Source organism: Geotrypetes seraphini, chromosome 13 (genome assembly GCF_902459505.1).
Source record: "Geotrypetes seraphini chromosome 13, aGeoSer1.1, whole genome shotgun sequence".
Classification (NCBI taxonomy): Eukaryota; Metazoa; Chordata; class Amphibia; order Gymnophiona; family Dermophiidae; genus Geotrypetes; species Geotrypetes seraphini.
In genome coordinates this window covers 31151707-31179033 of record NC_047096.1, presented here as the reverse complement: position 1 = coordinate 31179033, position 27327 = coordinate 31151707, and the positions used below count along the sequence as shown (strand labels likewise).

Below are 27327 nucleotides of genomic sequence, written 5' to 3'. Positions count from 1 at the left end.
ACAAATCTGTTCTTCTAATTTCATTAGATCTCGCTGCAGCATTTGACACTATCGACCATCACCTTTTATTAAATCGTCTTCTTTCTATAGGTGTGGCAGACCACGCCCTTGAATGGTTCCAATCATACTTTTCTGAGCGAGCTGTGACAGTTCAATTTAATAATTCAAAATCAAAACCTTTTCATTCAAACTTTGGTATTCCTCAAGGTTCTATTTTATTGCCTTTATTATTTAATATCTACCTGTCCCCTCTCCTGACTCTCTGCCAATCGATAGGGTTCACAGTATATGCTTACGCTGACGATCTCCAACTATTGCACCCCATCGAATCAACTGACCAATCTGAGATTCAGTCAATCAACCATAAACTCAGCATAGTTCATGACTGGTTAAATTCTAATAAGCTCTCATTAAGCATTTCAAAATCTAATACTCTCCTATTCCCTGGAAAAGAGGGGGCGCAACTAATCTCCCCAGTTATTATCGATAACACCCACTTACACCAACTACAATTATAAAAATTTTAGGGGTCCTTATAGACAGTAGGCTTACTTTCCGTCCACAGATAAGCGCCTTGGTTAAAAACTGCTTTTACAAACTAAGAATGATTCGATCACTGGCCCCTCTTCTTGACACCAGTTCCCTTAACGTTCTGATTCATTCACTCGTAATCTCAAAAATAGACTATTGTAATTCACTTTTAAAAGGAATATATCATAAGGACTTGAAACGTTTGCAGTTAATTCAAAATACGTCCATTAAGTTAATTTCAAGAGCATCAAAGTACGATCATGTTACCCCTCTGCTAAAAGATGCCCACTGGTTGCCAATTTTAAATAGGGTAACTTATAAAATAGCACTTTTGACATTCAAAACCATGCAAACTAATTCTCCAGCTTTTATCGACAGATTATTGATCCCTTACGACCCACCAAGATCTTTGAGATCCATATCCCAATTTAATCTTAATATCCCTTCATTAAAAATAATTGGCACACGCCGTACTAACATTTTTTCTGTAACAGCCTCAACGATTTGGAACTCTCTTCCGCTTTATTTAAAAATGGAAAATAATTTAAAAACATTCAAAAGCAACTTAAAATGCTTCCTTTTTAAAGATGCTTTTAACTGAAGTTTTATTTTATTTCAAGGTTGATTTTAACTGATGTCTTATTTTAGTTTTTTTGTTTTTTTTAAACTCCCTGCCCTTTTGTACTTACCATTAATGTTTCTTCTATTTACTATAGCTATTGTATTTCCTCCCTCTTCACCTTGTGTGTCTTTTGTTCGTTCGTCCACAATAACTTTGCATGTATTATTGTTCGCCTTGTAGTTTTTAGAAAGTATGTATTAACTGTAATATTGTTTGTCTAAAGGAAAAATTTTTTACTCAGTACAACGCTTTGTAGAATCGATAAAGCGTTTAATCAAATAACTAAATAAACAATAGTTATTTCCATCTCTAGATCATTGATCAATATGTCAAAAAGCAGCGGTCCCAGCACAGACCCCTGAAGAACCCCATTATTTAACCTTTTCCATTGAGAATATTGACCATTTAACCCTACTCTCTGTTTCCTATCTTTTAACAAGGTGCCAGCATGATGTCCATCATAATAAAAGTAGCAGCAGGCAACCGACCCTTGCTAGATGTCATTAGTGAAGAGCGACCTACAGAATGCCATCAGATGATTGACTTGATGCAAAGGTGTTGGAGCCAAGACCCAAAGAAGAGGCCACGGTTTCAAGGTAGGAGCTTTAACTAGTCTACAGCTAGCTAAGGAGTCATGTGCTTATTGCAGTATTCAGGGAAATCAAGTCAAAACACCCAGGCAAAGGAGCTGATTTAAAAAGGAAAAGAGAAAAAAAGGTCAGAAGAGGAATGTGGTTATACTGACAACCTCTGAATGTTCTTGTGGGAGAGATCTGGGTAAAGAATGTTCAGTCCAGTATTCAAAGCTATTTATTCAGGTAGCAGTAGTCAATACTGCTGAAAGAACAAGGGAACCAGCAACACACACAAAGATCCAGTGAGACAATTTTGCCTTTGTACTGGGCACCATCCTCTCTCCCCCCTGCTTCTGATTAGTACATGTCAACCTCTGCTACCTCCACCTCTCTTGCTGCCTATAGCCCTGCTGCCTCTGAATGATGCCTTCTGGCTGGCTGTAGCTCCGCCAACTAACTGTCAATCAATCACTCAGGCTGTCTGTTGCCCCACCTCTCTTTCTGCCTGTAGCCCTGCTCCTACTGCTTCTGGTGCCATCTGGCTCACTGTAGCTCTGCCCACTAATTGCCAATCGCTCAGGTCAACCTCTGCTGTTCCCACCTCTCTTGTTGCCTGTATCCCTGCCCCCTTCTGCCTCTGAATGATGCCTTCTGGCTGGCTGTAGCTCTATCCACTAACTGACAATCAATCACTCAGGTCAGCTTCTGTTTCCCCACCTCTCTTTCTGCCTGTAGCCCTGCCCCTGAACCGGGGAGGGGCCTAAGACTCTGATTGGCACAGGCACCTAAGATCCCTCCTATTGGAGAGGCCTTAGGTGCCTAGGCCAATCAGGGCCCTTTAGGCCCCTTCCAGTGTAGGGAGGGACCTAGGGGCCCTGATTGGCCTAGGCACCTAAGGCCCCTCCCATAGGAGGGGTCTTAGGTACCTGGGCCAGTGAGAGCCTTAGGCTCCTCCCCGGTCCATCCCAGGATGCACCAGGAAGGAGAAGGCTACCATTATGAAGGTAGGCCTGCCAGCAAGAGGGAGTAGGCATTTTTCCCACCAGATTGCCATTGAAGGTATGTGGTTAATGTCAGGGTGGGGTGCTGGGAATTTGGGGAATGTCAGAGCAGAGTGCCAGGCGTTCGGGTAGTACAGCGTTTTGAAGTGGGGTGTCGGGGTTTGACGACAGATAGTAATGGGCATGCCTTCTGCCGAATGTGTTGGGGAGGGAGGGAGAAAAGAATCGGATCTCTGTGCTGGTTCAGCTGATCCTAGCAGGGGAATCCCCCATCAGCTAAACCGGCAGCACTCCCCAAAACCGGTTTAGCCTAGAATGAAGAGCTTCTTAACATGGACTGGTGAGTTAAATGCTCTGATGCACTTAGGAATTGAATGAGCATCGGAGCATTTACCTCGCCTACCTGCTGTAAGAAGCTCTTCAGCGGTTTAGTAAAAGGAGTCCTTAATTTTTTTAATTGGCTTAATCAGCACTAATAATTGAAAGTGTCATTAAAAACAATTTTAAAATGATTTGCTGGTAGTCACCTAATTCGGTAGGCACCTACCACTTTGAGGTAGGCATCTACATCAAGGCAACTACCTGCACCTACCGGCAAGTAGGCATGGTTGGGGGCAGATTTGGGGCAGAGTTTGGGCATTGATTGACTTAGGTGCACTCATGCCAAGAACACCCTGGCCTAAATGGCAATGCGCCTAAGTACTCAGTGCCTACTGGTGCCTAAGAATACTTAGGCACTGCAAGGCATGATTCTATAAATGGCGCCTAGCGACTGATAGACAGCAGCGCTAAACAACGCCTAGGAGTTAGACGCCATTTATAGAAACAGGGCCTTACTGAGCAGGCACACATATCTTCAGATTCTGTGTATGGCACTCAAAATTGCACATGCAAATTTTGGCACATGCCCAATTTTGCATGTACAATTGAGTAATGAGCCAATTAGCACCAATAATTGGGTGCTAACAATAAATTATTGGTATTGGCCAGAATCTGGATTTACACATGCATTTTACTAAGCACCAGTCTATAAAGATATACATGCAAGTCTTTTAGTGCAGTGGTTCTCAACCCTGTCCTTGAGGACCACTAGGCCAATCGGGTTTTCAGGCTAGCCCTAATGAATATGCATGAGAGAGATTTACATATAATGGAGGTGACAGGCATGGAAATCTGTTCCATGCATATTCATTAGGGCAGGGGTAGGGAACTCCGGTCCTCGAGAGCCGTATTCCAGTCGGGTTTTCAGGATTTCCCCAATGAATATGCATGAGATCTATTTGCATGCACTGATTTCAATGCATATTCATTGGGGAAATCCTGAAAACCCGACTGGCATTCCCTACCTCTGGGGAAATCCTGAAAACCCAACCGGAGTTCCCTACCACTGCATTAGGGCTATCCTGAAAACCCGATTGGCCTGGTGGTCCTCCAGGACAGGGTTGGGAACCACTGTTTTAGTGTGCAACTGAAAAGGGAATGTGGCCATGAGAGCACCATGGGTGCTCTTCCAAAATGGGCCTTCCCCGCCCCAGTGTATCCTGGAATGCACCGGGGACCTGGGGGACAATGGGGTTTTCTGCAAAGTAGAGGGTAGACAATCGATGAACTATTCCAGCAGGAGTCTGGAGGTCAAAGCTTTTCCTTTAGCTCCAGAAGCTTCAAACGTAGCGGACGTCAGAGGAAAGTTCACATATTTGGATGGCTCCCCTGTGATGTATGGTAAATTCAAAAATGTTATTTCCCTGGGTAACAGATATAACTTGTCCAGAAGAGGTCAAAGAGAGACAGAATGGGATGGCCTGCCTGGTTCCTTAGTCTTTCACTATCATAGATCCCAGTTGATCTTCCTCATAACCAAAACTCCTCTGTGTTTGTCCTGACCGCTGCTATCACTGTTCCCTCCAACTCTATTGTTTCTGATTCAATCTGGGAGGCTTATGTATCTCAGTCTAAGGAGACCCTTCCAGACTGATAAAGAGTTCCCTGCCTGATTCTGTCTTTGTCCTGTCTTCATGTGGCAGACATAACCACTGAAACCGACATGTTGCTGTATTTATTAAAAAGTCCTATGTCAGAGGCTTTGGGAGTCAGGGAAAATGAGCACGAGCCCTTCAACAGGAAATCCAGCAGGATCTCAGCTGCCAGCAGTACGCAGGTGAGGAGGCCCGACAGGTCTCGTCTTGTGCTGTTTTATATTTGCATAGCTTTCTATTTTCTGTGATTTGGGACGGCAAAGGGAAATGTTTGGCTTTTTATGATTGCAAACAGGCATATCTGCCAAAACGCAAACAGCATTAGTCATTAAATTTTTGAGCAATCAACTCGTCGAAATCATAAAGCACGCTAGGGTATTCAATTAAATCACTGGACTGGTTAAGTACACAAAATTATACTTTTAACAACACAGAGGCAACGCAGAAAAATCCAGACTCAGTGTGAAATCTAATCATATGTATTTCATAAAAAAATAACTAAGACTCAGCTCTCAAGGCCTATCTGCAGGATAGGTTTGCTTCAGCACATTATAGACATTTCACCTAACCTTTATGAAAATATTATCTCTTTTACAGTGAAAGAAAGTTGCCTGTGGCACGGATATCTGTGTTAAAATAAAGTGACAGTCGCCCCCCCCATGCGAGATACACATTGCTGGCAAGCGAAACAAAGAGATTTCATTTTATTACATTGACATTCTCACTTTGCATTCTCTTTGCAGTGTGTGAGGAGATAGTTTAAGGTAAACCTAGGTTGTCTGAGCATTGTAGGTTTTCAAAATACCAGCACATGATGGGCCTGTTTTCCTTTTGACTCCTGGCTAGACTGGCTGTAAAAAATAATCTTCCTCCCATGTTCCTCCCATGTTTACCAAGTTATACCGCCAAATCGAAACTTCTTAGCAGTTTACAAAGCAATAAAAAGCGATTACAAGGCTAAAAAACATAACATAAAATGAACAGACTAATATCAGGATAAAATAAAATTACTTAACCAAAGGAATTAGTGTAGAACTACATTATCGATAGGAAAAAAAAGGAAATTACAGTAGGGGCTTCTTTTACTAAGCTGCGCTAGGGCTTTAACGCGCAGAATAGCACGCGCTAAATTGCCGCCCGCACTAGACCTTAACGCCAGCATTGAGCTGGCATTAGTTCTAGCCGCGTAGCGTAGCTTTAGCACGCGCTAAAATGCTGCGTGCGCTAAAAACGCTAACGCGGCTTAGTAAAAGGAGCCCTAGGTAGAGGAAACATAAATTATTTTAAGTAAAAAAGGAGAATCAAATTCTTTGAAAAACGGGAAAAGGGAAAACTTGTCCTTACAAGGACGGTTAAAGCCCAAAGGCATCTTAAAACATAAAAGCTTTTATGTTGGATTTGAAGGACTTTAAGGAGGAAGCTTCTCTTAAATGGTTGAGAGTGGAGTTCCATTTTTTGTAAAATTTCTCCTCTTTCCTGGATTCACTGAAAGTCCAGGGGGTCCTTTTATCGCGCTGCGGTGGGGGGGGGGGGGGTTTAAATGTGCAGGGCCACATTTTGGATTTGTAGGTACTTGGAGGGCCTCAAATCGTTAATGTCTTATTAAAGAAATGACAATTTTACATGAGGTAAAACTCTATAGTTTATGAAGCTTTCCTTTTAGCTAAGTCTTAATAATAATATTGTAATTTATAGTTAAAGAGACATATGATCAAGAAACTGTTTTATTTTACTTTTGTGATTATGATAAACATACCGAGGGCCTCAAAATAGTACCTGGTGGGCCGCATGTGGCCCCCGGGCCATGATTTTGAGACCACTGTGTTTTATATAGAGATATAGGCTTTTCTGCAATAACATTATTTCTGCAATTATGCTGTAATGTAATATTTCTCTCTCTCTCTCTGTCTGCTGTGTTTTGTTCTAAAGAGTGTAGAAAACCCATTAAACTTCTGTGAAACAACCAGCAATGGTGAGTGCCTGCAAAACCGATAACACCCCCCCCCCCCCCCCAATTCTTGCTACAGTTGTATTTGTCTCTTAGGGGTCAGTTTTCAAAGGCCAGCAATTGGCCAAATAAGGGCTTACAAAACTCAAAAAAGAGGAAGATCTATAATGCATAAATTATATTCCTACATACCCAAAAGAGTGGATCCAACAAAGACCAGTCAATACCTATTTTTGGTTTTATATTCATTGGTCTGTTGGATCTACTTTTTGGGGTATATAAGTAAGGACTTACGGTAGTCAAATAGTTCAATGCTTTTAAAAATTTGTCATAACAGAGAGGCTAAATTTTAGGTGGCCCAAAAATGGGTAAGCCCAGGGAGCAGTTAAGGAGGGGAAGGGAAGAGGACTTATCTGCTTTACTCAAAATGACTCCAAGGATCCAGCATTATAGTAACTGGCTCTGAAGGAAAAAAAATTCCCATTAGGAATAGATTCCATATTTAGCTTGAGTGTGGGGCAGGGTAATGACATCCATGATGCAACATTCCAGTGACTGGCTCTAGGGTGGAAACTGACAAGAGTTAGTCAGCCAGGTTTAGATCTGTGTGGTCCTAATAATCCAACATCAGGAACAATGAAGAACCTTCCCCCTAGCAGCCTCAATCTTCCTCCCTTCCATTTGGCATCTTAAAAAAATACCCTACAAATTTACAGTGTTCATCTTTCCTACCTGGTACTATCCAAAGAAATACTTCTAAAAGTCCTGATCTCCTTCCCTCCCTCCCGGCATTTGGATCCATCAGGAAAATAGCCCCTTGGAGATAGGTGGATAACATTGTCTGTAAAGCTGCTGGACCCATGGAAGGGAGTTTGGGGTTTTGAAATGAATTTCTTTGGATGGTACAAGGAAGGAGGAAAGGTTGGCCGGATTGGGAGAATGAGTGGAGAACTCTTCTTTCAGAAGTCTTACCTGGCTAGCTTTAGATGTCTGTGTGTAGTTTTCTAAGGAGCTCATAATTGAAAGAGAAAAATGTCCAAAAACCAGCCTGAGTCAGCACTTGGACGAACATTTCTCAAAAACGTCCAAGCGCCGATAATAAAACCGGGTTTTGGACGTATTTAAAAATGACCTAGGCCTTCATAGTGCCGCTCAACGTCCAAAGCTAAACGGGGCATTTCAAGAGGCGTGTCAAGGAACGTGGGCTGGCTTAGACTTAGTCGTACAGCATGTATAACCGAAAGTTTAACAACAGAGCCTAGACGGAACTTGGACGTTGTGACTTAGACCATGTAAAACATGGTCTAAGTCACAAAAACCCACCTAAACTCACCAGATAAGCACTGCAAACTACCCCAATGATCACCAACCTCCTACCACCCCCATAAAAATTTTATTCACAACTTTAAATTTCAGCCTCCAGACCATCATCACCTGGCCGCCTGGCATAGGAACGCCTAGTCATCCAGCCCGGAGGCAGCTTAAGTCATCTTGGGGGTGGGTTAGGGACTCATAGAGAGGAGAACCCATGCTCATAAGCCCCTGTAATAACTGCATTGATATTGAAACATGTGCACTCCCCTATACACCCCGAAAACCCTTTTGTACTGGTATATAAGTGGCTCCTGCAGCCATAAGGGCTATTGGGGAGGTAGATAAGTGGGTCTAGGGGATTCTGGAGGTGGTTTGGGGGGCTCCCCATCACCTATAAGGGAGCTGTAGTGAGGAGAAGCCATGGCACCCTTTTTGTGAAGTTCATAGCAGTGCCCTGTAAGGTACCCCACTATTTAGGTGGCATGTCTGGGTGTGCAGTCCATCACTTTGCAGACCCCTCCCACGTCCAACAGGGCTTGTTCTAGGCGTTTTGGACTTGGACGGAAAGTTGGATGGAAATGTGGTATAAAGATAGATGATTTAGTGGCTTGGACGATCAGATCGGCAGGACGTATAATTAGACGATTTTCGAAAGTCAAAAAAAGTTGGACGTATCTTTCGAAAATGTGTCTTAGGCTCTTTTTAACATTGGATGACTTGCGAGATGGACATAAATGGACTTAGACGTCCCTTTCGATTATGCCCCTCCACATGTTTAAGACACTTTACAGATTCGGTAGAAACCAACTTAAGTTAGTCAGTCAAACTTTGGGCACTTGAGGGGCAATTCTATAAGGAGCCACTTAGATTTAGAAAAGAAAATACATAGCTAAATGCCAGTATTCTAGTTATTTATGTGTGTATGTGAACACTAATATCAACAACTGGGTGAATGGTTAAACTGGATATTGTTCCAAGGTGAATATAACAACAAGCAGCAAAAAGGAACAATAAAAGTTATTAATACCTTTCTAGAATGGCACTCAGAATCCAAAGAAGGAATAAGAAAGCTCAGCGTGGGGAAAAACCCCTACAGAGACTTTCACTGAATCTATCATTGCACCATCTTGTTTGATAGAAAAGGTAATTGAAATAACTTCATAAAGTAATAAGTAATTCTTAAATCTCCATAAAGTGAAAGTAATGTCCAATGTCTTATAAATACAAAAAATGGTGTAAGCAAAAGACTTAACTTCAATGTCTCTGCAGCGATAGTCTGGCGGGGTTCTGACGCGTTTCGCCAAACTGGCTTCCTCAGAGAACCCGCTGTGCTGTGTGCGACCTCAAAATGTAAGTCCTCCTTGAATAAAAAACAAGAGTGATACAAAATCGTACAGAAGAAAGTTTAAACAGAAACTCACGACTCTGTCAGCTGGGTACCTAATTCAAAGGGGAAAAAAATCCCGTGTTCTATGACGTCAGTGCTCAGCTGAGCACCCAGTACTTATGATGTGTGGAGCAGTCTATCATCTGTGAAGAAACGCCCACCATTCTACTTCACGATTCAACCCAGCAGGGGTGACTGTTGAAGAAACACATATTTACACCTCCAGTTACTACACTGATATCTATGTTTGGAAACGCTACATAGATGACATTTTTTTGGTATGGACAAACACTTTTGAGGCTTTTCATTCATTTTTGCAATGGCTCAACACTTGCAACACACATTTACAGTTTACTGCTTCTACCTCCTACTTCCCCACGCTGAGCTTTCTTATTCCATCTTTGGATTCTGAGCGCCATTCTAGAAAGGTATTAATAACTTTTATTGTTCCTTTTTGCTGCTTGTTGTTGTATGTGAACGCTTACATAAATGACAATAGTTTGTGTTATTTTGTAAGTTTCTGCCAATCTTTCATGGGGTGTAATTTGCAAGTGGGCGTTGACATGAGAAGAAGTTTGGGCGGAGCCTGGTTGGAAGCACACTTATATACATATTTATATACATATTTTTCCAAACTACTTGCAAGCATTTACAATAGCACTATGACTGGCAGAAGTACTTGTGCGCAATATACAATTGCCCTCTTGTGCTTTTGAAAGCTGCTTCTTTAGTGTTTTCTTGACACAATCACGTTGCTGTTAAGACATTTATTCCCTGGATTCTGTATAGGTCATCCAAGTTGGGCCTGTAATTTTGGCTTTGGATCACAAATCTGTGCAAAAACTAATTTGCTAATTACTGGAGGTGATAATAATTATTGCCATTAACCAACACTTAATTGGCAGTTATTAGGAGTTATATGTGGATCTGCCCTATTTTATAACATGCATACCTAAATTTCAGAGCAGGCAACAACAAAGGGGAAATGACCATGGGAGGGGCACGTCTGGGTCAGGGACAGTTCTAAAATATTAGGCACAATGTTATAGAATACCTGTATTTGCATGCCTAACTGCTATCAGTTGGGTGTGTTAGAACTGGGCTTGGCACGTGCTAAGACCATTTATTAGCATGCATTAGTAGACATACCACAAAGTGATTGTTTTTGTGCCTTGTATTTTCTAGAAATTGAAGACACACTGAAGGAGTTTTTGCGATCACAAGGCAGTGATGTGGACAGCTTCGAAAGCCTTATTATACAACAAAGAGTCTCTGAAGTATATGAGAATAATTTAACTTTGCTGCATTTCATCGTGGCTCAGGGCAATGTGGAGAAAGTGAAGCTTGTTTTGATGCAGGGAGCAAATGTGAATAGTCAGATAGTCAGTGGGCATACACCTCTTGCTTTGGCTGTACAGAACAAGTTTCTAGAAATCTGCTCCATTCTAATTGAGCATGGCGCTTCTGTGAACCTTCCGGATGAGGACAACTGGTCCCCTCTCCATTTTGCAGCTCAGATTGGAGACGATCGAATTGTGAGACTTCTCCTAGATCACCAAGCTGATGTTGATGCCCGAGAGCAAGATGGATGGACACCCCTTCATCTGGCTTCCCAAAACGGCTTTGAAAATGTGGTTCGTGTTCTTCTCACTCGCCATAGTGATCCAAACTCCCAGGAGAACAATGGAAAAACACCCCTTCATGTGGCATCTTACTTTAATCATTACAGTCTTGTGAAACTTCTGATCAGTCAAGGAGCAAACCTGGATAGCAGGCAGAAAAATGGTAGGACTCCGTTACACATTGCAGCTAGCCGAGGTTATTTCAGAGTCGTCCATCAGCTGGTAAAAATGGGAGCTACTGTTACCTGCTGTGATCAGAATTATTATAGCCCATTGCACATGGCAGCTCTCAAAGGCAACAACTTAATTTGCAAGCACCTGATTAAACATCAGGCCAACGTCAACCTAAAGACATCTCAAGGCTGGACACCTCTTCACCTTGCTGTGTACAAAGGACATGAAGAAATCATTAAGTTGCTAAAACACAACTATGCAAATATGAATGCTAAAGGTGATATGGATTGGACTCCTCTTCATGTGTCGACCCGATACTGTGGCGAGATGGTAGTGTCCCAGCTCCTAAGTGCTCAGGCAGACCCCAACATTCCTGAAGCATCAGGGTGGACCCCTTTGCATCTTGCTGTTCAGCGAGGCTGCTTTTGTAGCATCATTAATCTCATTGAGCACAAGGCGGATGTCAATGCCATAAACAAGTCTGGATGGACACCCTTACACCTGGCAGTTTTGAACAGTAATTCATCTGTCATAAAGACACTTCTTCGGGCCAATGCCAGACTTGATGTTCAGGACACGTGTGGCTGCACTCCCCTTCAGTTAGCAATTAAGAATCAAAAGACCAATATTATAAGCTTGTTAGAAGGCAATAATTTGTCATTCAGTAGTTCAGAGGAGGAAGGAGAACTTTCAACACCAGGCCATGATTCTTTATAAAGCTGTCTTAGCACTTAATACGCATCCATGGCCCATTTCAAGTGACTAATCAAGGAAGGTATACTCCATATTTAACTTTTCTGGATTGTCATGGAGCCAGATAGTTCTACATTGTATGGAGTCCAGCCTACAAAATTACAAAACGTCTTTTCTGCATTAAGGTCCATTGTAGTGACTGCTTCATATCACCACAGACAGCAGGAGCAGGCCCAGGCACATGTATCAGATGCGACCTCTAAAAATGGATATGGACTTGTATGTTAACTTTGAGAGGGTATCATGTAAATGAAATTCAAACAATTTGCCAGAAGAGAGAGATGTGCTTTTGGCATTTTGTGACATGAAAACCTGAGCATATGTTCCATCATGGAGTGCCTTTTTTTTCCAAAATTGTTTAATGCCTTTGGTCCCTAATTTTAATAGGAGTTTTGTGTACAGAATCTTTAAGCTATTTAAATAACCATCCCCTAATACCCAGTCCGAATAGATAAACTTTGTGCTCTTCATTTGTGACCATACCATGGCTTAGTAAAGGGAGGACGAGGGGGGGGCCGCCCCGGGTGCCATCTTCCTCTCCACACTCCCCTTCCACTCCTTCCCCTGCCGCATGCTTACCCCTTCTGTTCCCCTGTACCTTTTTAACTTAGGCGCAAGCAGCCACCAACTTACTGCCCGTGTCGGCTTCGACGCTCTCTCTGATGTCATTTCTGGGACCCGCGCCTAGGAAGTGAAGTCAAATGGAATGCCAAAGCTGACGCAGGCAGCATGTTGATGGCTGCTGGCGCTGAAGTTAAAAAGGTCCGGGGAAGGGGGCGCATGTGCACGGCAGGGGGAGCGGGGAAGAGGGCAGGGGGGTACCACTGCCCCGGATGCTGCTCGCCCTGGCTATGCCACTGTGACCATAGTCTGTGTTTCTGTGTTGATAGCAGTACCAAATAGGAAAATGCATCTGTCAGCATGCACTCACTTCCTTTACTGTGCCTTACAATATTTATTGCAGGCAAAATTGATTTAATGTGCGCATACAATCCATTTGTGCATATTAACGGCCAGATTATATAAATGGCACCGGAAAAGATCAACACCAAGCTTGATTCTATAGAATTTTCTTGAATAGCACCCTAACTTTGGATGCCATATTACATCTGCTGAAACCTGGTATAAATGCTGGCACCCAAGTTGGGCATGGAGACCCATTATTCTGGGACAACACATGAAACTTTATGGAATGCACCTGATGTGCCCATGACCCTCCCATGGCTATACCTCCTTTTCAGTTGCTGCTATGGGATTTGGATGGCCGACGTTCTAGAATAGCACACAACCAGATGCATGTGCAAATCCCAGTTGGTGTTAACAGCAATAATTGGTTGTTAGCATCCAATTATTGCTCATTAACAGATCACTAGCCAATTAAGTTGTGTGTACATCCTGGAATTGTGCTGAAATTTGGGACCCATACAGTATAGGCCTTCCTCCCTATTCGCAGGTTTGGCATTCACGAATTCAAATATTTGCGAGCCTCTCAACTCCTGGACCCCTCCACACCTTACTTTAAAGCCCTGGTGGTCTAGCAGTGAAATGGGACAGGAGCGATCTTCCTACCCTCCTGCCCCATGAAAGCAGTCTCACGAGACCATAAGAACTTGTGAGACTGCCATGGGAACTCGTGGCAACCATTTTTGATTGTGGCTTTCACAGGGAAGGGGCATTGAAAATCACTCTGGCCCTGCTTTATCTCTAGACAGGGCAGGATTAATAATAACTTTATTTTATTTTTTGTATAATAATAATTTTATTTTTGTATACCGCCATACCCAGATGAGTTCTAGGCGGATCACATTAATTAAACAGAGTTACAAGTGGTTCCATACAAGATTGATCAGAGTTGCGAACAGCGAAGAGAAGTAAGGGGGAGAGGGAGGAGATTAATTCATCGAGGGCCCCTAGGCACACAAGTACACTGGGCCCCCTACCCCGCCCCACCCCACCATGCGCCCAGGCGGAAACAGGAAGCTGCGTCAGAGGGAAGCTTTGGGCAAGCAGCACCACTTGCACAATTACAGTTCCCATTGCCTTTCTTACCCGCGTTGCTTGCTTGTCTTACTTTCCGTCGATGGGGGGGGGGGGCCATGTTGCCGATTGGGGTGGGGCCCACATTGCCGATTGATGCTGGAGGGGCCCATCGCTGTTTGGAAAAAACAATGTTGATGCCCTCCTTCATCGGGTCCCCCTGACCATTTCGGGCCCTAGGCACATGCCTACTTGGCCTATTGGTTAATCCTGCCCTGTCTCTAGACCATCATGGCTTTAAAGTAAGGTGTGGAAAGGTTTGGGAGACAGTACTTTAGGTTTGGGGGGCTCCTAAAGTTATTTGCAAATACATAGTATTTGCGAGGGGCTGTGCCCTTAACTTCTACAAATATGGAGGGGGCTATGTATATAGAAGTAGGGGGGGGGGTTAAAATTTATTTTTATTTACTAAAATGAATGGCTGAAAGAAACTAATCAAAGAAAATCTGGGGGGGGGGGGGGGAGAAAGCCAAATTTTCCAAAGAGGAGCCACATTTTATTTTGCCTGTAGCCATCTTTAATATCAGAAAAGCAGTCTAAATTAACAATTCCTAACTGTTGACCAGACAGTCTATAGCAGTGCCTTGTTACTTATGGCATATGGTATTGATACAACTTCCTGACCTGAGGAAGAAAGCTTTGACTTCTGAAAGCTAGTCAAAACATGTATTCAGTTAGTGCAATAAAAACATATCCCCTTATTTTCCACTATTTCTTTTTATTTTCTATTTATTAACAATTTGTTTAAAAATTTGCTTTGATGAAACAATAATTTGGATTTTAAATGAGGTTCAAATTTTAAATAATGTTGAGGGCCTAGTAAGGTCCTTTCATTTCAGGTACCTAAACAAAGGGCCGATATTCAGACCTCAGGAGGCAGCCTGCCTAAGTCCTGTGGTTGGCACTGAGCCCAGATACTCAATGCTGGGTTGTTTCTGGTGACTGGCATTGAATATTTGGTTTCACTTTTGGCCGTGGCAACTTAGCCAGTTATACCAATATTCAGTGCTAATCGGCTAAGAGGGAAATTCTATAACAGGCGCCTAACTTAGTAAATTAGCTTCAATAATGACTTTTAACAAGTTCATTATTTAAAGAAAAAAATAATTACCTTATTTTTTCCCCAAAAAAATTGGGTGGAAATAAGGGTGCGTCTTATGAAGCAAATACCACACCCCCATACCATTTTGTACTCTCCCCCGGTACCTTTTTGTACTCTCAGCGCTTCCCTTGCTGGACGGCTGTGGCAGCAACCTTTTTCTACTCCAGGCGCTTCCCCTATTGGATGGCTGTGGCAGCGAGAGGCAGAGCGGCGAACAAGGCAGGCAGAAGCTTCACGTGTGCCTGCCTGGTCCCCCGCCGCTGTGTGGATGGTTGTCGTCAGTTCTCTTTAATGTTCCTGGCGCAAGCAGCAACCCTCACCTGCTGCTCGCACCAGCGTCGGCTCTTCCTCTGATGTCACTTCTAGGTGCAGGTCCAGGAAGTGATGTCAGAGGAAGAACCGCCGCTGGTGCGAGCAGTAGCTTGGGGTTGCTACTCATGCCTAAAATGTTAAAGCGGTACAGGGAAGGGGCATGTTCGCGCGGTAGTGAGAGGTGGGGAAGGAGTGGAGGAAAGCTAAAAAAATTGACCATGTAACATCTCTACTTAAGGAAGCGCATTGGCTTCCAGTTGCACACCGCATAACATATAAATTAAGTCTATTGACTTTCAAATCTCTTCTCTATAAAACTCCCGCCTTTATTCATAGACTATTGATTCCCTATACGTCAACAAGATTACTCAGGTCTACTGACATCTTTTAATAGTTTTAATAAATACACGGCGGCAATTTATTTTCTCCGTCACAGCACCCCAAACATGGAATGTACTCCCAATTTATGTACGGGAAGAACATAATTTAGATAGATTTAAGAGCAAGTTAAAATGCTTTCTTTTTAAAGATGCATTTGACAACTAATAAATTAGGTTAGGTATATCAACTAGAAAATCAGATTAGGTGCATCAATTGAACCTTAGTTCTTAATTTCTTTGAAGCTCACCGTTTTCCCCCTTCCTATTGTTTTTTCCCTTACTCGTCTTACTTGCTATCATTAACTTCTATTTCTTTCCCTATTTTTTCCTTTTGTACCATATGTTTTGACAAGTCAGTCGTATTTATCTGGTTGGTTTCCCCTTGATAATTGTAATTCATTATTTTACTCCTTTGTACATCGCTTAGAATTTTGAATAAGCGATTAATCAAATCCATAATAAGCTTGAAACTTGAGAGGAGGATGGGTGCCAATGCCCCCACCAAGATGGCGCCCAGGGTGGACCGTCCTCCCCTTCCCCCCTCCCCTCTTACTATGCCACTGCGGCCAATCTTGTTTAATCAGCTCTCTCTTCTTGTTAGAAACTGGTAAGTGTTATGACTAATTTTTAGTTTGAGAAAAAACTGACACATTGAATGTAATTGGGTTTATAAAGTGCACCTTTATTTTTGAGTATATTGGGGTTTCAGTTCACCCAGTTATGTGCACGTAAGAGGGGTTTGTGTTTTTTTTTTTAGGATCGATGATCAAAATCTGGAACTAATAAGTCTCATACTTTTTTCAATTCCTTATGTACTGAGCAGATTTCTGAGATCCTTTCCCCCTCTTTTTCATATTTGTTGCTTGCTACAATTAAAAAGAAGGTATTTTGGTAGTTTGTGGCAATACGCTTTGCAGCTTCTTTTTCCATCTACACTTCTCCCTCCGTATTTGCGGTTTCAGCATTCGCGGTTTCCATTATTTGCGGTTTTTAGCTTGCTGGCTCCTCCCCGCCCCCAATTATATCAGCTTGCATAGAGAAATCGCTGATTGCAAGCGCTTACAGAGAAAATTGCTGATTCCCTGTACTTTCTTCACCATGTTTTGCCTCTCCTTCAGGAACAAGCCAGGTCTCCTACCATGTTATTCACGGTTTCACCATATTCATGATGGTTTTTAATAGAAAACAGCAAATAACATATGAAAAAGTTATTCACGGTTTTTCTGTATTCGTGGGTCTGTCACAGCGAATATGGAGGGAGAAGTGTATTTTTTTGTTAGGTGTAGCTCCTCTGGAAGTGGAGGCTACTCCTGAGAAAGCCTGATGGTGGTCATTGTGTAATTTCCTTTGACTAGGGTACAGTTGGAGGATCATAGAGGCCTCATAGGTGTGCAAAGGATTAACTTATTCATTTGATACGTTGACCCATTTTGTCTGAAGACCTTGGAAATTGGAGCTAGAACCCCTCTTTGGTACTTTCCATTTTTGAAAGCTTATTAATCTCTCAGGAAATAATCTTTCTCTTGATATATGCACAATGGGAGAAAATTATGCTGCTCTTTCTTGGTGTCAATGCAGCTGATGGTAAGATTACTTCATTCCCTGATGTTAATCCTCTTATCTTTTTAAAAGGTTTTATTTATTTGCATTTATATCAAATTTATACAAAGATGTATACTTGTTTCAAGTAAATCAAGGTCGTATTATCTAAAGAAAAATATTAAGAATTTTTTTTAAAGTGAAGTAAACATACAAGTATGATAACCCTTCTTTAGACCACAATTTGGGGGAGTGAACAGAAAGATAAGGATCTCGGTAGACAGGAAACATTGTTATAAGTAGTAAAGGCCTGAGCTAATTAACCCCATAAGTCCAAATACTGCAATCAGCCTTTCTAAGTTGTTCCAGAACTATCTGATATCTTCTTCAGGTCCACAAAAGATTTTGGTTGTTCTGGTGTGAAAAACACATATTTCACACCTAAATACCTAAAATAAGAAGCTGCCGGGGATCTAACATTTTCCTGCATTAGTAAGAATTGTTTTCTTCTATCCTAAGCTGATTTTGTAACATCAGAGAACTTTAGATGCGATTTGCAGAATCAGGGCCTTCATGTTCTCTTGTAAATATTTCTTAAATAAATCCAGCGGGGCCACTCCCATTAGGTTAGGTAAATTCTGAATTCTGAGGTTCAACCTTCTTTTAATGTTTTCAATCGGTTCTATTCTACGGTATATATTTATATTATCCTTCAAAACTGCAGCCACAGTATCCTTAACTGACTTACATAATCTCAGTCTGAAACTGCTCAATAGATTCAATAGAGTCTGGCTTAAACTTCAAAATATGTGAGTTTCAGCTTTACTCACTAAGTTAGACGTTTGCTGGTAGACTTCTCAGTTGAGGCATCCGTCTTTTGAATGGCTTTCCAAAGAGGCTCCAGAGACCCTACCATTGGCGAAACAGCAAAATCCTTTTCTCCAGTGGTCTTCATTACATTTGCCGTCTCTGGGGGCTTGTTGTCCTTGATGCTGGCATCTTGCATGGCAACTACTTGGCAGGACATGATGGAGGAATATATTTATTTATTTTAAAATAATTATATACCGCCTAAAAATCTAGTCAGCTTACAATCAACATACAAAATATTTTAAAACAAATACATCTTATATCCAACAAAAGCTACTGCTACCCACACTGCTGTCCATATTAACAATTATTCACTTAATTCCATCGACAAATAACTATGGGCTCCTTTTACTAAGGTGCGCTAGTGGTTTTAGCGCGTGCTTAGCGTGCGCTACATTGCTGCACGCGCTACACGCTAACGCCTCCATAGAGCTTGTGTTAGTATTTTTCATGTAGCGTGGGGTTAGTGCGTGCTAATCTTTAGCGGGCGCTAAAAACGCCAGCGCACTTTAGCAAAAGGAGCCCTATATCTTCTAATGTCATGTCTTGACTCCTCATTCTGGCATTGATACTAGGGTTTTACTTCTAATTTTTTCTTTGTGGATTCTAGGCTGCATATCAGTTATTCGATTGCTAGACTGGGGATGATGTTTGAGTTGGCAAGGGTAAACGCCTAATGGTCCCTTTCCTCTTTGTATGTGGTCTTGTCCATAGCAGAGAGTAGAAACAAACTTTCAGCACAGGAAATAATTACATTTCACATCCTGACTTCATGTTGCCATCTTTGCTACTCTCTCTCCTTTTATCTTTAAGGCTGTCACCTCTAGTTATTCACTTACGCTAATTCCTCACTTCCAAATTTTCTTTTTCAGATATTTCTATGTTGAATTTGAAAGTGGAGCTGTGAGCTGTTGGGTGAAATATAGCCCAGTGCAACTCTGACAGTTTGACATATTTAATGTTTTCTCTTTTTAATTGAAATTACTATCATCAGTGGTGTACAGTAGAAATGCTTCAACTACCGTATTTCTTCTAACTCTGTTGGGCAAAATCTCATTTCTGTGCTTAATGAGATATATATTATAACGGGGGATTTGAGGATTTACTCATATATTGAATAGCAGGCAAGAAATATGTTTAATGATACTCTAGTACAGTGGTCTCAAACTCAAACCCTTTGCAGGGCCACATTTTGGATTTGTCGGTAGTTGGAGGGCCGCAGAAAAAAATAGTTAATGTCTTATTAAAGAAATGACAATTTTGCATGAGGTAAAACTCTTTATAGTTTATAAATCTTTCCTTTTGGCTAAGTCTTAATAATAATATTGTCATTTATAACTAAAGAGATATGATCAAGAAACTGTTTTATTTTACTTTTGTGATTATGATAAACATACTGAGGGCCTCAAAATAGTACCTGGCTGGCCGCATGTGGCCCCCGGGCCGCGAGTTTGAGACCACTGCTCTAGTACATTTAAGCTCTTGGACATAAGCTGTTCTTCTTGTAGCATTTCACATTAACAAATCAATATGGTGTTTGGCTTTTAAAAGGGGGATTCCATTTAAGTGACTTCTAAAAGAGAATGCTGGTAGAGCTGAATACATGAGGTATGAACTGAAAAAGTTGGAGGCATGGTTAAGAGTTGAGAAAATGGAAGTGATTGCAACAAAATGTAATGTACAAAAATGTTATAAGAGTCACAGCAATCAGAGAGCTGTGAAGGGCAATGATGCTCACTAAACAGAAGAGAGCATCACGGTGATTATCTCTGATGATTTCAAGGTTGTGAAACTACGGAGTCAGTGGTGAAAGGAAGAAGAATGCTAAGGTGCATAGGAAGAGATATTACCAGAAGAAAGAAAAAGCTGATGATAATTTATTGTCATCACCATCTTTTATTTATTCTAAGCTTTTTTTTTTTTTTTAAATCGAGAGAACTCAAGGCGTGTTAAAACATAGTAGAATACATAATCAGGTCAGACATATATGATATGACCTTAAATCAAGGCAGGAATGTGCTGATATGCTGAGAGGCTTGTTAAGGCAAATCAGAAAAATACATCTAGCAAATCACAAAATAAGCAGTGTAAGGTTTATAAGATGAATGATTACTCCTTTAGAAACTAGAATAACACATACAAACACAAATAGTGCCTCCATATTTCACCCGATCAGCTGAGCTGGCAGGACTCTCCGAAGCACGGCTTCGGGAGGCTTACCAACTTAGCTGTTTGTGGGAAATTCCCCTGCCATGATCAGCTCAGCCAGCTGCAGCTGGCAGAAGACCTGTCCCTAACACCCCCCACATCCAACATTGGCAGGAGAGATGCTCACTCCTTCTTTCCTGAAGATAATCCCCCCCGACACCATCCTCCCACCCAAAATTGGCAGGAGGGACACCCACTCCCTCCTACCTATACATCAATTCAAAATGGCAGGCATTCCACTTCCTGTTTCGGTGTAAGTGATTAGAGGGGATTTTCAGTGGCACTATTACAGTGTCTTCCGCCCCCCCCCAGGTTAAATCACATTGAATAAACAACTCCTTAATTGAATTGGCCTGGAAATGTAATTTTTTTTTTTTTTTTTTTTAAGTCTTCACTTTTACAGGTACTTTAAGTTCTTAGGAGTAGGAGAATAAATCTTATGTAGGGAACATATTTCATGCATCCTGGATCTCCCAAGCACTCAACTTTTTAAATGAAGCCCTCTTTTAAACTGGTTTCAGAATTATTTTCTCGGTCAGGGACCTCTCTCACATTTACTTACAGTACAGCTGAAGTCTAGATCAGTAGTTCCCAACCCTATCCTGGAGGACCCCCCAGGTCAATCGGGTTTTCAGGATAGCCCTAATGAATATGCATGGAGCAGATTTGCATGACTGGCACCTCTGTATAATGCGGTTCTCTCTCATGCATATTCATTAGGGCTATCCTGAAAACCCGACTGGCCTGGGGGTCCTCTGGGACAGGGTTGGAACTACTGGTCTAGATGACTGGTGTTGTTACTCACGAGCTTTACATTTGTGCCAGTTCATCTCTGTTTATTTATTTAGTTTTATATCCCGCCCTCCCCAAAGAGCTCAGAATGGGTTAAATTTTACAGCCATAGCATTACAGTGCATCAGCACATAGGACTGCTCATAGGACAACGGCAAGAGAAGGAACTTAGGTTGCATGGTGAAACAAATAGGATTAGTCATGGGACAATGCCAAGAGAAGGAGCTTAGGTTGCATGGTGAAACAAATGGGATTGGTCATGGGACAATGCATGGAGAAGCAGCTTTGGCTGCATGGTGAAATGATAATACAGAATAGCAGAATTACGGCGTAACAAGTTGAATAAAGATGGATAGGACACAAATGACTAGTTGGGATCATGTGGATGGGGTGCGAAGCAGAGAAAGTCTGGCTGATGGTATAGGTTCTGATGGAGTTTCTTTGATTTAGCAAATGATAAGCAGTTTCAGGTATCAAGTTCTTTCATTGTAGACTGTGGAGCAAACTGTTTGAGGTTGGGTGGAGGGATTGGGCAAAGATGTGGGATTTTTCATTTTCCTGAAATTTAAAAGACTCTCCAGGGATCTTATTATGGAATGCTTACAGATTTTCCTTTGCAAGAGGCATCCAACAATTCAAACTCTCCCTTCCATCTAGAAAAGGAATTAGAGGAGTTAAGATCTTAAGTCAATCTATGGCTTTTAAACTTTCTCAACTATGGAATGGACTCCCCTTAATTTTGAGGAGCCCCAGTTTGTTCCAATCTTTCCGCAAACTTCAAAAAACTTTTCTTTTTGCCAAACATTTTGAAAACTAATCTCTTTGAAACTTTTGCTATTACTTCCTTTAGTTTTTATTTAATTATTGTAAACTTTCTTTAGTTTTTATTGTTGTAAACTGAGTTTTTATTGTTGTAAACTGAGTTGAGCTTCCTTAGGTTGACGATCCGGTATATAAAGTTAAGCTTTAGTTTAGTTTATATGTGGGGGTAGGAAGTGAGAGTAGGATCGTTTCTGGGCTGTTTGAAGCTGGAGAGCTTTTCCTGGGGGAATTTGAAGACGTATTTCACCCTGGAAGCGTAGCGCTCATCAAGGAATATAGGGGGTGGGGGGGGGGCGGAGTTTGTGTGAGAGGTATCAGGGTACCATGTTGTGAAGAGATTTGCATGCTAGTAGTTTCTGTTACACTGAGGAGTTTATGAGAAAAGTGATTGACTAGATTCCAGCACAGAAAATCCTTTGGTTTGAGCAAGATGTAACCACACTTGAATGGTCAGACCACACTTGGAATACTGTGTCCAACATTGGTCTCCCAACCTAAAGAAGGATATAAAACTGCTGGAGAGGGTGCAGAGATGAGCAACAAAGCTAATAAGAGGTATGGAGAACTTGGAATATGAGGAACGACTCAAGAAACTGGGACTGTTCTCCCTTGAGAAGACGAGGCTGCGAGGGGACATGATCGAGACATTCAAAATACTGAAAGGCATCGATAAAATAGAGCAGGAAAATAAATTATTTACATTGTCCAACGTGACACGGACAAGAGGACATGGTTTGAAGCTAAGGGGGGACAAGTCCAGGACAAATGTCAGGAAGTTCTGCTTCACGCAGCGAGTGGTAGACGCCTGGAATGCTCTCCCAAAGGAGGTTATTAAGGAATCCACTGTGCTAGGATTCAAAGGCAAATTAGATGCACATCTCCTTACGAGAGGCATAGAGGGATATGGGTGACTAAAACTACATCAAGTGTATACCTGACTGGGCCTCCGCGTGTGCGGATCGCCGGACTCGATGGACCATGGGTCTGATCCGGAGATGGCAATTTTTATGTTCTTATGTTCACTTGAAATACTTGAACTGCATCTGTGATTTATTATAGACCACTAGTTACATTTCACATATATTTATTACAGGCTGTCTCATTATGTCATTGGATCAATGAAGGAAGTCACAAAAACTATTGAACTCAAAAGTCTTTATTCTTTAATATGATTTCTGTTCCGAGAGATATTTTTTTATTTTTATTTTTTATAATTTTGAATATTTTACAATATCCAACAATTCAAAAGAAAAAAGGATATCACTTAAAATAATGTAATAACTTGCAAGCTGTCTCTGTATCAGCTGTTAAAGATTCAACAGTAATACATTCTAAAATTGAATCTATAGAGAATATGAATAGAGTGACTCATTTATTGTCACCTGAGATTTTATTAAGAAAGTTCTTTAAAGAAGTACTGGGATTGACCAATGCGGAGAATTTTCCAATAAATTATTATTATTATATTCCTTTCAAAAAACTTGAATCTGTCCAGGGGGAGGACCATTTGACCACACCAGAGGTAAATTTGACTGAATTTCTAGAACACACACAGGATGTGATTCAGACTCGGTCCACCCTGGTAATAACATGCATGAGCGAGATGGACAAAATGTTGATAATGAGACTTTATTTAAAAAATAGGTTAACAAAATTCTGTGGGGATTTGGTCAGGATTTTTCCGGATGTATCCAGAACCACACAGTTGAGGAGGAAAGAATTTTTGAAACTGAAGGATAGAGTGTTGGCACTGGATGCATCCTTCTATCTGAAATTTCCCTGTAAATGTATGATCAAACTACTAGATATTGAATATTCTTTTTGGGATCCAATACAATTACAACAATTCTTAATTGCAAGAGAAAAGAAATAGGAATGAGATTTGTTTCATCTTACTGAGAAATATGAGGAGAATTAATATAATAGTATCCTAGATTAAGGAATGACTCAGGGTTCATAATTATGAACCAAGAATTAACATTCTTTATATTTCCTGAATTTTATTTTATTAGAAATAGCAAGATATACTCCCCATTAATATGGGCTTGAAAGGAGCTTTGTATGTATGATTTGATTATGTATTATTCCGAGAGATATTTTAAGATGCCCCTATCACTGTGCCATTTAAGATGCTCTATGAACACATTTTTAAGCATGAATCTGGAGTTTCTGATCCCCCGTTGGCATCTTTATCGCTATTAAACCAATATTGCTTGGCTACTTTTGAAACTGTAAAAGCCAGTATCATCAGTCTGGCCTTTTTTCACCCTAAGCTACCTGGGTAATAATTTCCCAGAACTTTGAAACAAAGCATTGAGTGGCAGAGCGGATCTGTGCATAATTTGCAATGCGGCGCCTTCATTCACTGCAGCTCTAACAAGACGTTTGATTTATTGAGTGCTGCTGTGCAGTTTATATTTTGCAGAGGATTTTTTAAAAAAACAATCATTGCTGGATGAGTGATGCTTGCAGTGATTCGAACAGGCCCCGGCACTGCGCTAATAAATGCATCTGATTTGTGAGAGTTATAAGATCTTGGATGGCAGAGAATTTAGGGAGTCTGTTGAAAGAAAGAATAAGGCCTAAATTCCTCTGGAGGTTGAGTCTCAATCCATAACTCTATGGAATGGCGCAGAGTCGTGTAGTTTTTCTCTTTGGGTGGTGGTCTACCTCTTGCTTGGAGAAAGGAGAAACTAGACCATTTATCAGATTGGACCCTTTTCTAAGATTTTCTTCTTCCTGCAAGGCATTTTAAGAGGGGATTTAAGCACCTCTGCAATCTCTTTACCTGCATGAATTTTGGCTCTTTACCATGGCAGAACTGTGAAAAGGAGTTTTAGCTGTAATTGAGGGGATTAGGACCAAAGATGGACACAACATCTCCATGGGCTGGAAGTGTCTGTGTGTGTGTGTATGTGTTTTTTTTAAGGGAGACTTTAAATAGTAACAATGAAACTGGGTGAGGTTCTCAAACTGATGGCTTTAAATAACTAGCAGGAAAAAAAAAGGAGGCAGAAGTACATAAAAACATGACAGCAGATAAAGGCCAAATGGCCCATCCAGTCTGCCCATCCGTAGTAACCATTATCTCTGAGAGATCCCATGTGCCTATTCCAGGCCTTCTAGAATTCAGACACAATCTCTGTTTCCACCACTTCTTCTGGGAGACTGTTTCAAGCATCTACCACCCTTTCTGTAAAAGAGTATTTCCTCAGATTACTCCGAAGCCTATTATCTCTTAACTTCAATGATCTTTGTTTAAATTTGATTAGCAATGCAGCATCTGCTCTGTATTAATCTTGGATTTTGTTTCTAAACTATCTCCCGCATCTAACATGACTCGTAAATTATGCAAAATGTAGGTAAAAGTACAGGCTGTGATAACAGCACTCATTCTTTTACAAGAGATTGTGCGTAGAGTCATTCCTGAGGGTAGTGCTTGGGAGGAGTTACACGGTTCCTGTGTACTCATGTACGAGGGGCCAAGTTCTCAGCCCAAACACAAAAAGAATAATGCCATGAAACTTACAAGTTATTTTTTTTTAAAAAGCACAAAACTGTGGATACGAGGTACTTGTTTTGTCTGTATCGACTGATATTGTTTTACCTGCACCATTTGCCCCCTCTTCTATTAAACTGCGCTAGCAGTTTTTAGCGCAGAGAGCCGCGCTGAATGGCCCGCGCTGCTCCCGACACTCATAGGAGCTCTAGCGCAGTTTAATAGAAGAAGCCCATAAGGTATTTGTGAAAAATTATTACAATAAACTCTGATATCAGGTGCCTCATATCCACAGTTTTGGTTTTGTTTTTCCCTTTTTTTTGTTGATCTCGTTGGTGGGGTTTTTTTGGGGGTTGTGGACTTACAAGTTATTCCAGACCTCCCCCCCCTGATTTTTGGGCTTTGCAATTTCCTGTTTTCCCTTTCCCCTTCCTGACTGTGCTGGCTGGCCCGACTCCGGGCCAGGCTTTCCTGGACCTAGGCCAAGGTGCATGCTGGGTAATGTAGTTCTTGGAGCTGGAACAGGGGCTTCCCTGTCACAATATATATGTTATTTTGTATGCATTTGTAGACTCCTGATGCAGGCCATTGGGCTGAAATGCATTCGTGTCAAGCCTTTTGAGATATTAAAACATTTATAGCACCTTGGGTCATCTTTGCTGTGTTTTATGCTGATATTCATTTTAGGGGCCTTTTACTAAAGCCTGCTAACCGTGCGTTAAAGATTTGTATGCGCTAAATGCTAAGGCGCCCATAGAATATAATGGGTGCCTTAGGATTTAGAGCATGCTAAATCGATTAGAATGCTTTAGTAAAAGGACCCCTTTGTGAAGGTGTTTATCTAATTTTTTTCTCCATGATTAATAACCAACCCCCTCCTTTACAAAGCCGCACTAGCGTTTTTAGTGCCGGCTTCTGGGGTAACAGCTCCAACGCTCATAGAATTCCTATGAGCATCTGAGCTGTTACTACCGGGGCCATAAGAACATAAGAATTGCCGCTGCTGGGTCAGACCAGTGATCCATCGTGCCCAGCAGTCCGCTCACGCCGTAACCCTTAAGTCAAAGACCAATGCCCTATTTGAGTCTAGCCTTACTTGCGTATGTTCTGTTCCAGTAGGAACTCATCCAACCTTGTCTTGAATCCCTTAAGGGTGCTTTCCCCTATACCAGCCTCTGGAAGAATGTTCCAGATTTCTACCACTCTCTGGGTGAAGAAGAACTTCCTTACGTTTGTACGGAATCTTTTCCCTTCTAACTTTAGTGAGTGCCCTCTCGATCTCTTCACCTTGGAGAGGGTGAACAGTCTCTCTTCCTCTACTAAGTCAATTCCCTTCAATATCTTGAATGTTTCGATCATGTCCCCTCTGTCTTTTCTTCTCAAGGGAGTTTCTCTAGCCTCTCGTTGTACGGCAACTCCCCCAGTCCCTTCACCATTTTGTTGCTCTTCTCTGGACCCTTTCAAGTAGTACTATGTCTTTTTTCATGTACGGTGACCAGTGTTGGACACAGTATTCCAGGTGGGGGCATACCATGGCCCGGTATAACGGCATGATAACCTTTTCAGATCTGTTTGTGATCCCCTTCTTAATCATTCCTGGCATTCTATTTACCCTTTTCGCTGCCGCCGCACATTGCGTGGATGGTTTCATTGACTTGTCTACAAGTACTCCCAAGTCTTTTTCCTGGGGGCTTTCTCCAAGTATAGCTCCGGACATCCTGTATTCGTGCAAATGATTTTTGTTACCGACATGCATCACCTTGCACTTATCCACGTTGAACCTCATTTTCCATTTCGCGGCCCATTCCTCGAGCATATTTATATCTCTTTGTAGGTCTTCGCAATCCTTCTGTGTCCTCACTA

General features: G+C 41.6%; 1 protein-coding gene across 2 annotated transcripts in view; it reads left to right on the top strand.

The window, feature by feature from the left end:
• Positions 1-12555, top strand: part of ANKK1 (ankyrin repeat and kinase domain containing 1) — a 45950-nt gene extending 33395 nt beyond the window's left edge. For both annotated transcript variants that reach the window (XM_033918457.1, XM_033918458.1), the window contains exons 5-8: positions 1594-1749; positions 4754-4887; positions 6635-6677; positions 10540-12555. In XM_033918457.1, the coding sequence (XP_033774348.1) occupies positions 1594-1749; positions 4754-4887; positions 6635-6677; positions 10540-11867 (1661 nt within the window). In that variant the 3' untranslated portion in view covers positions 11868-12555. The remainder of the gene's footprint in view (positions 1-1593; positions 1750-4753; positions 4888-6634; positions 6678-10539) is intronic.
• The last annotated feature ends 14772 nt before the right edge of the window (positions 12556-27327 follow it).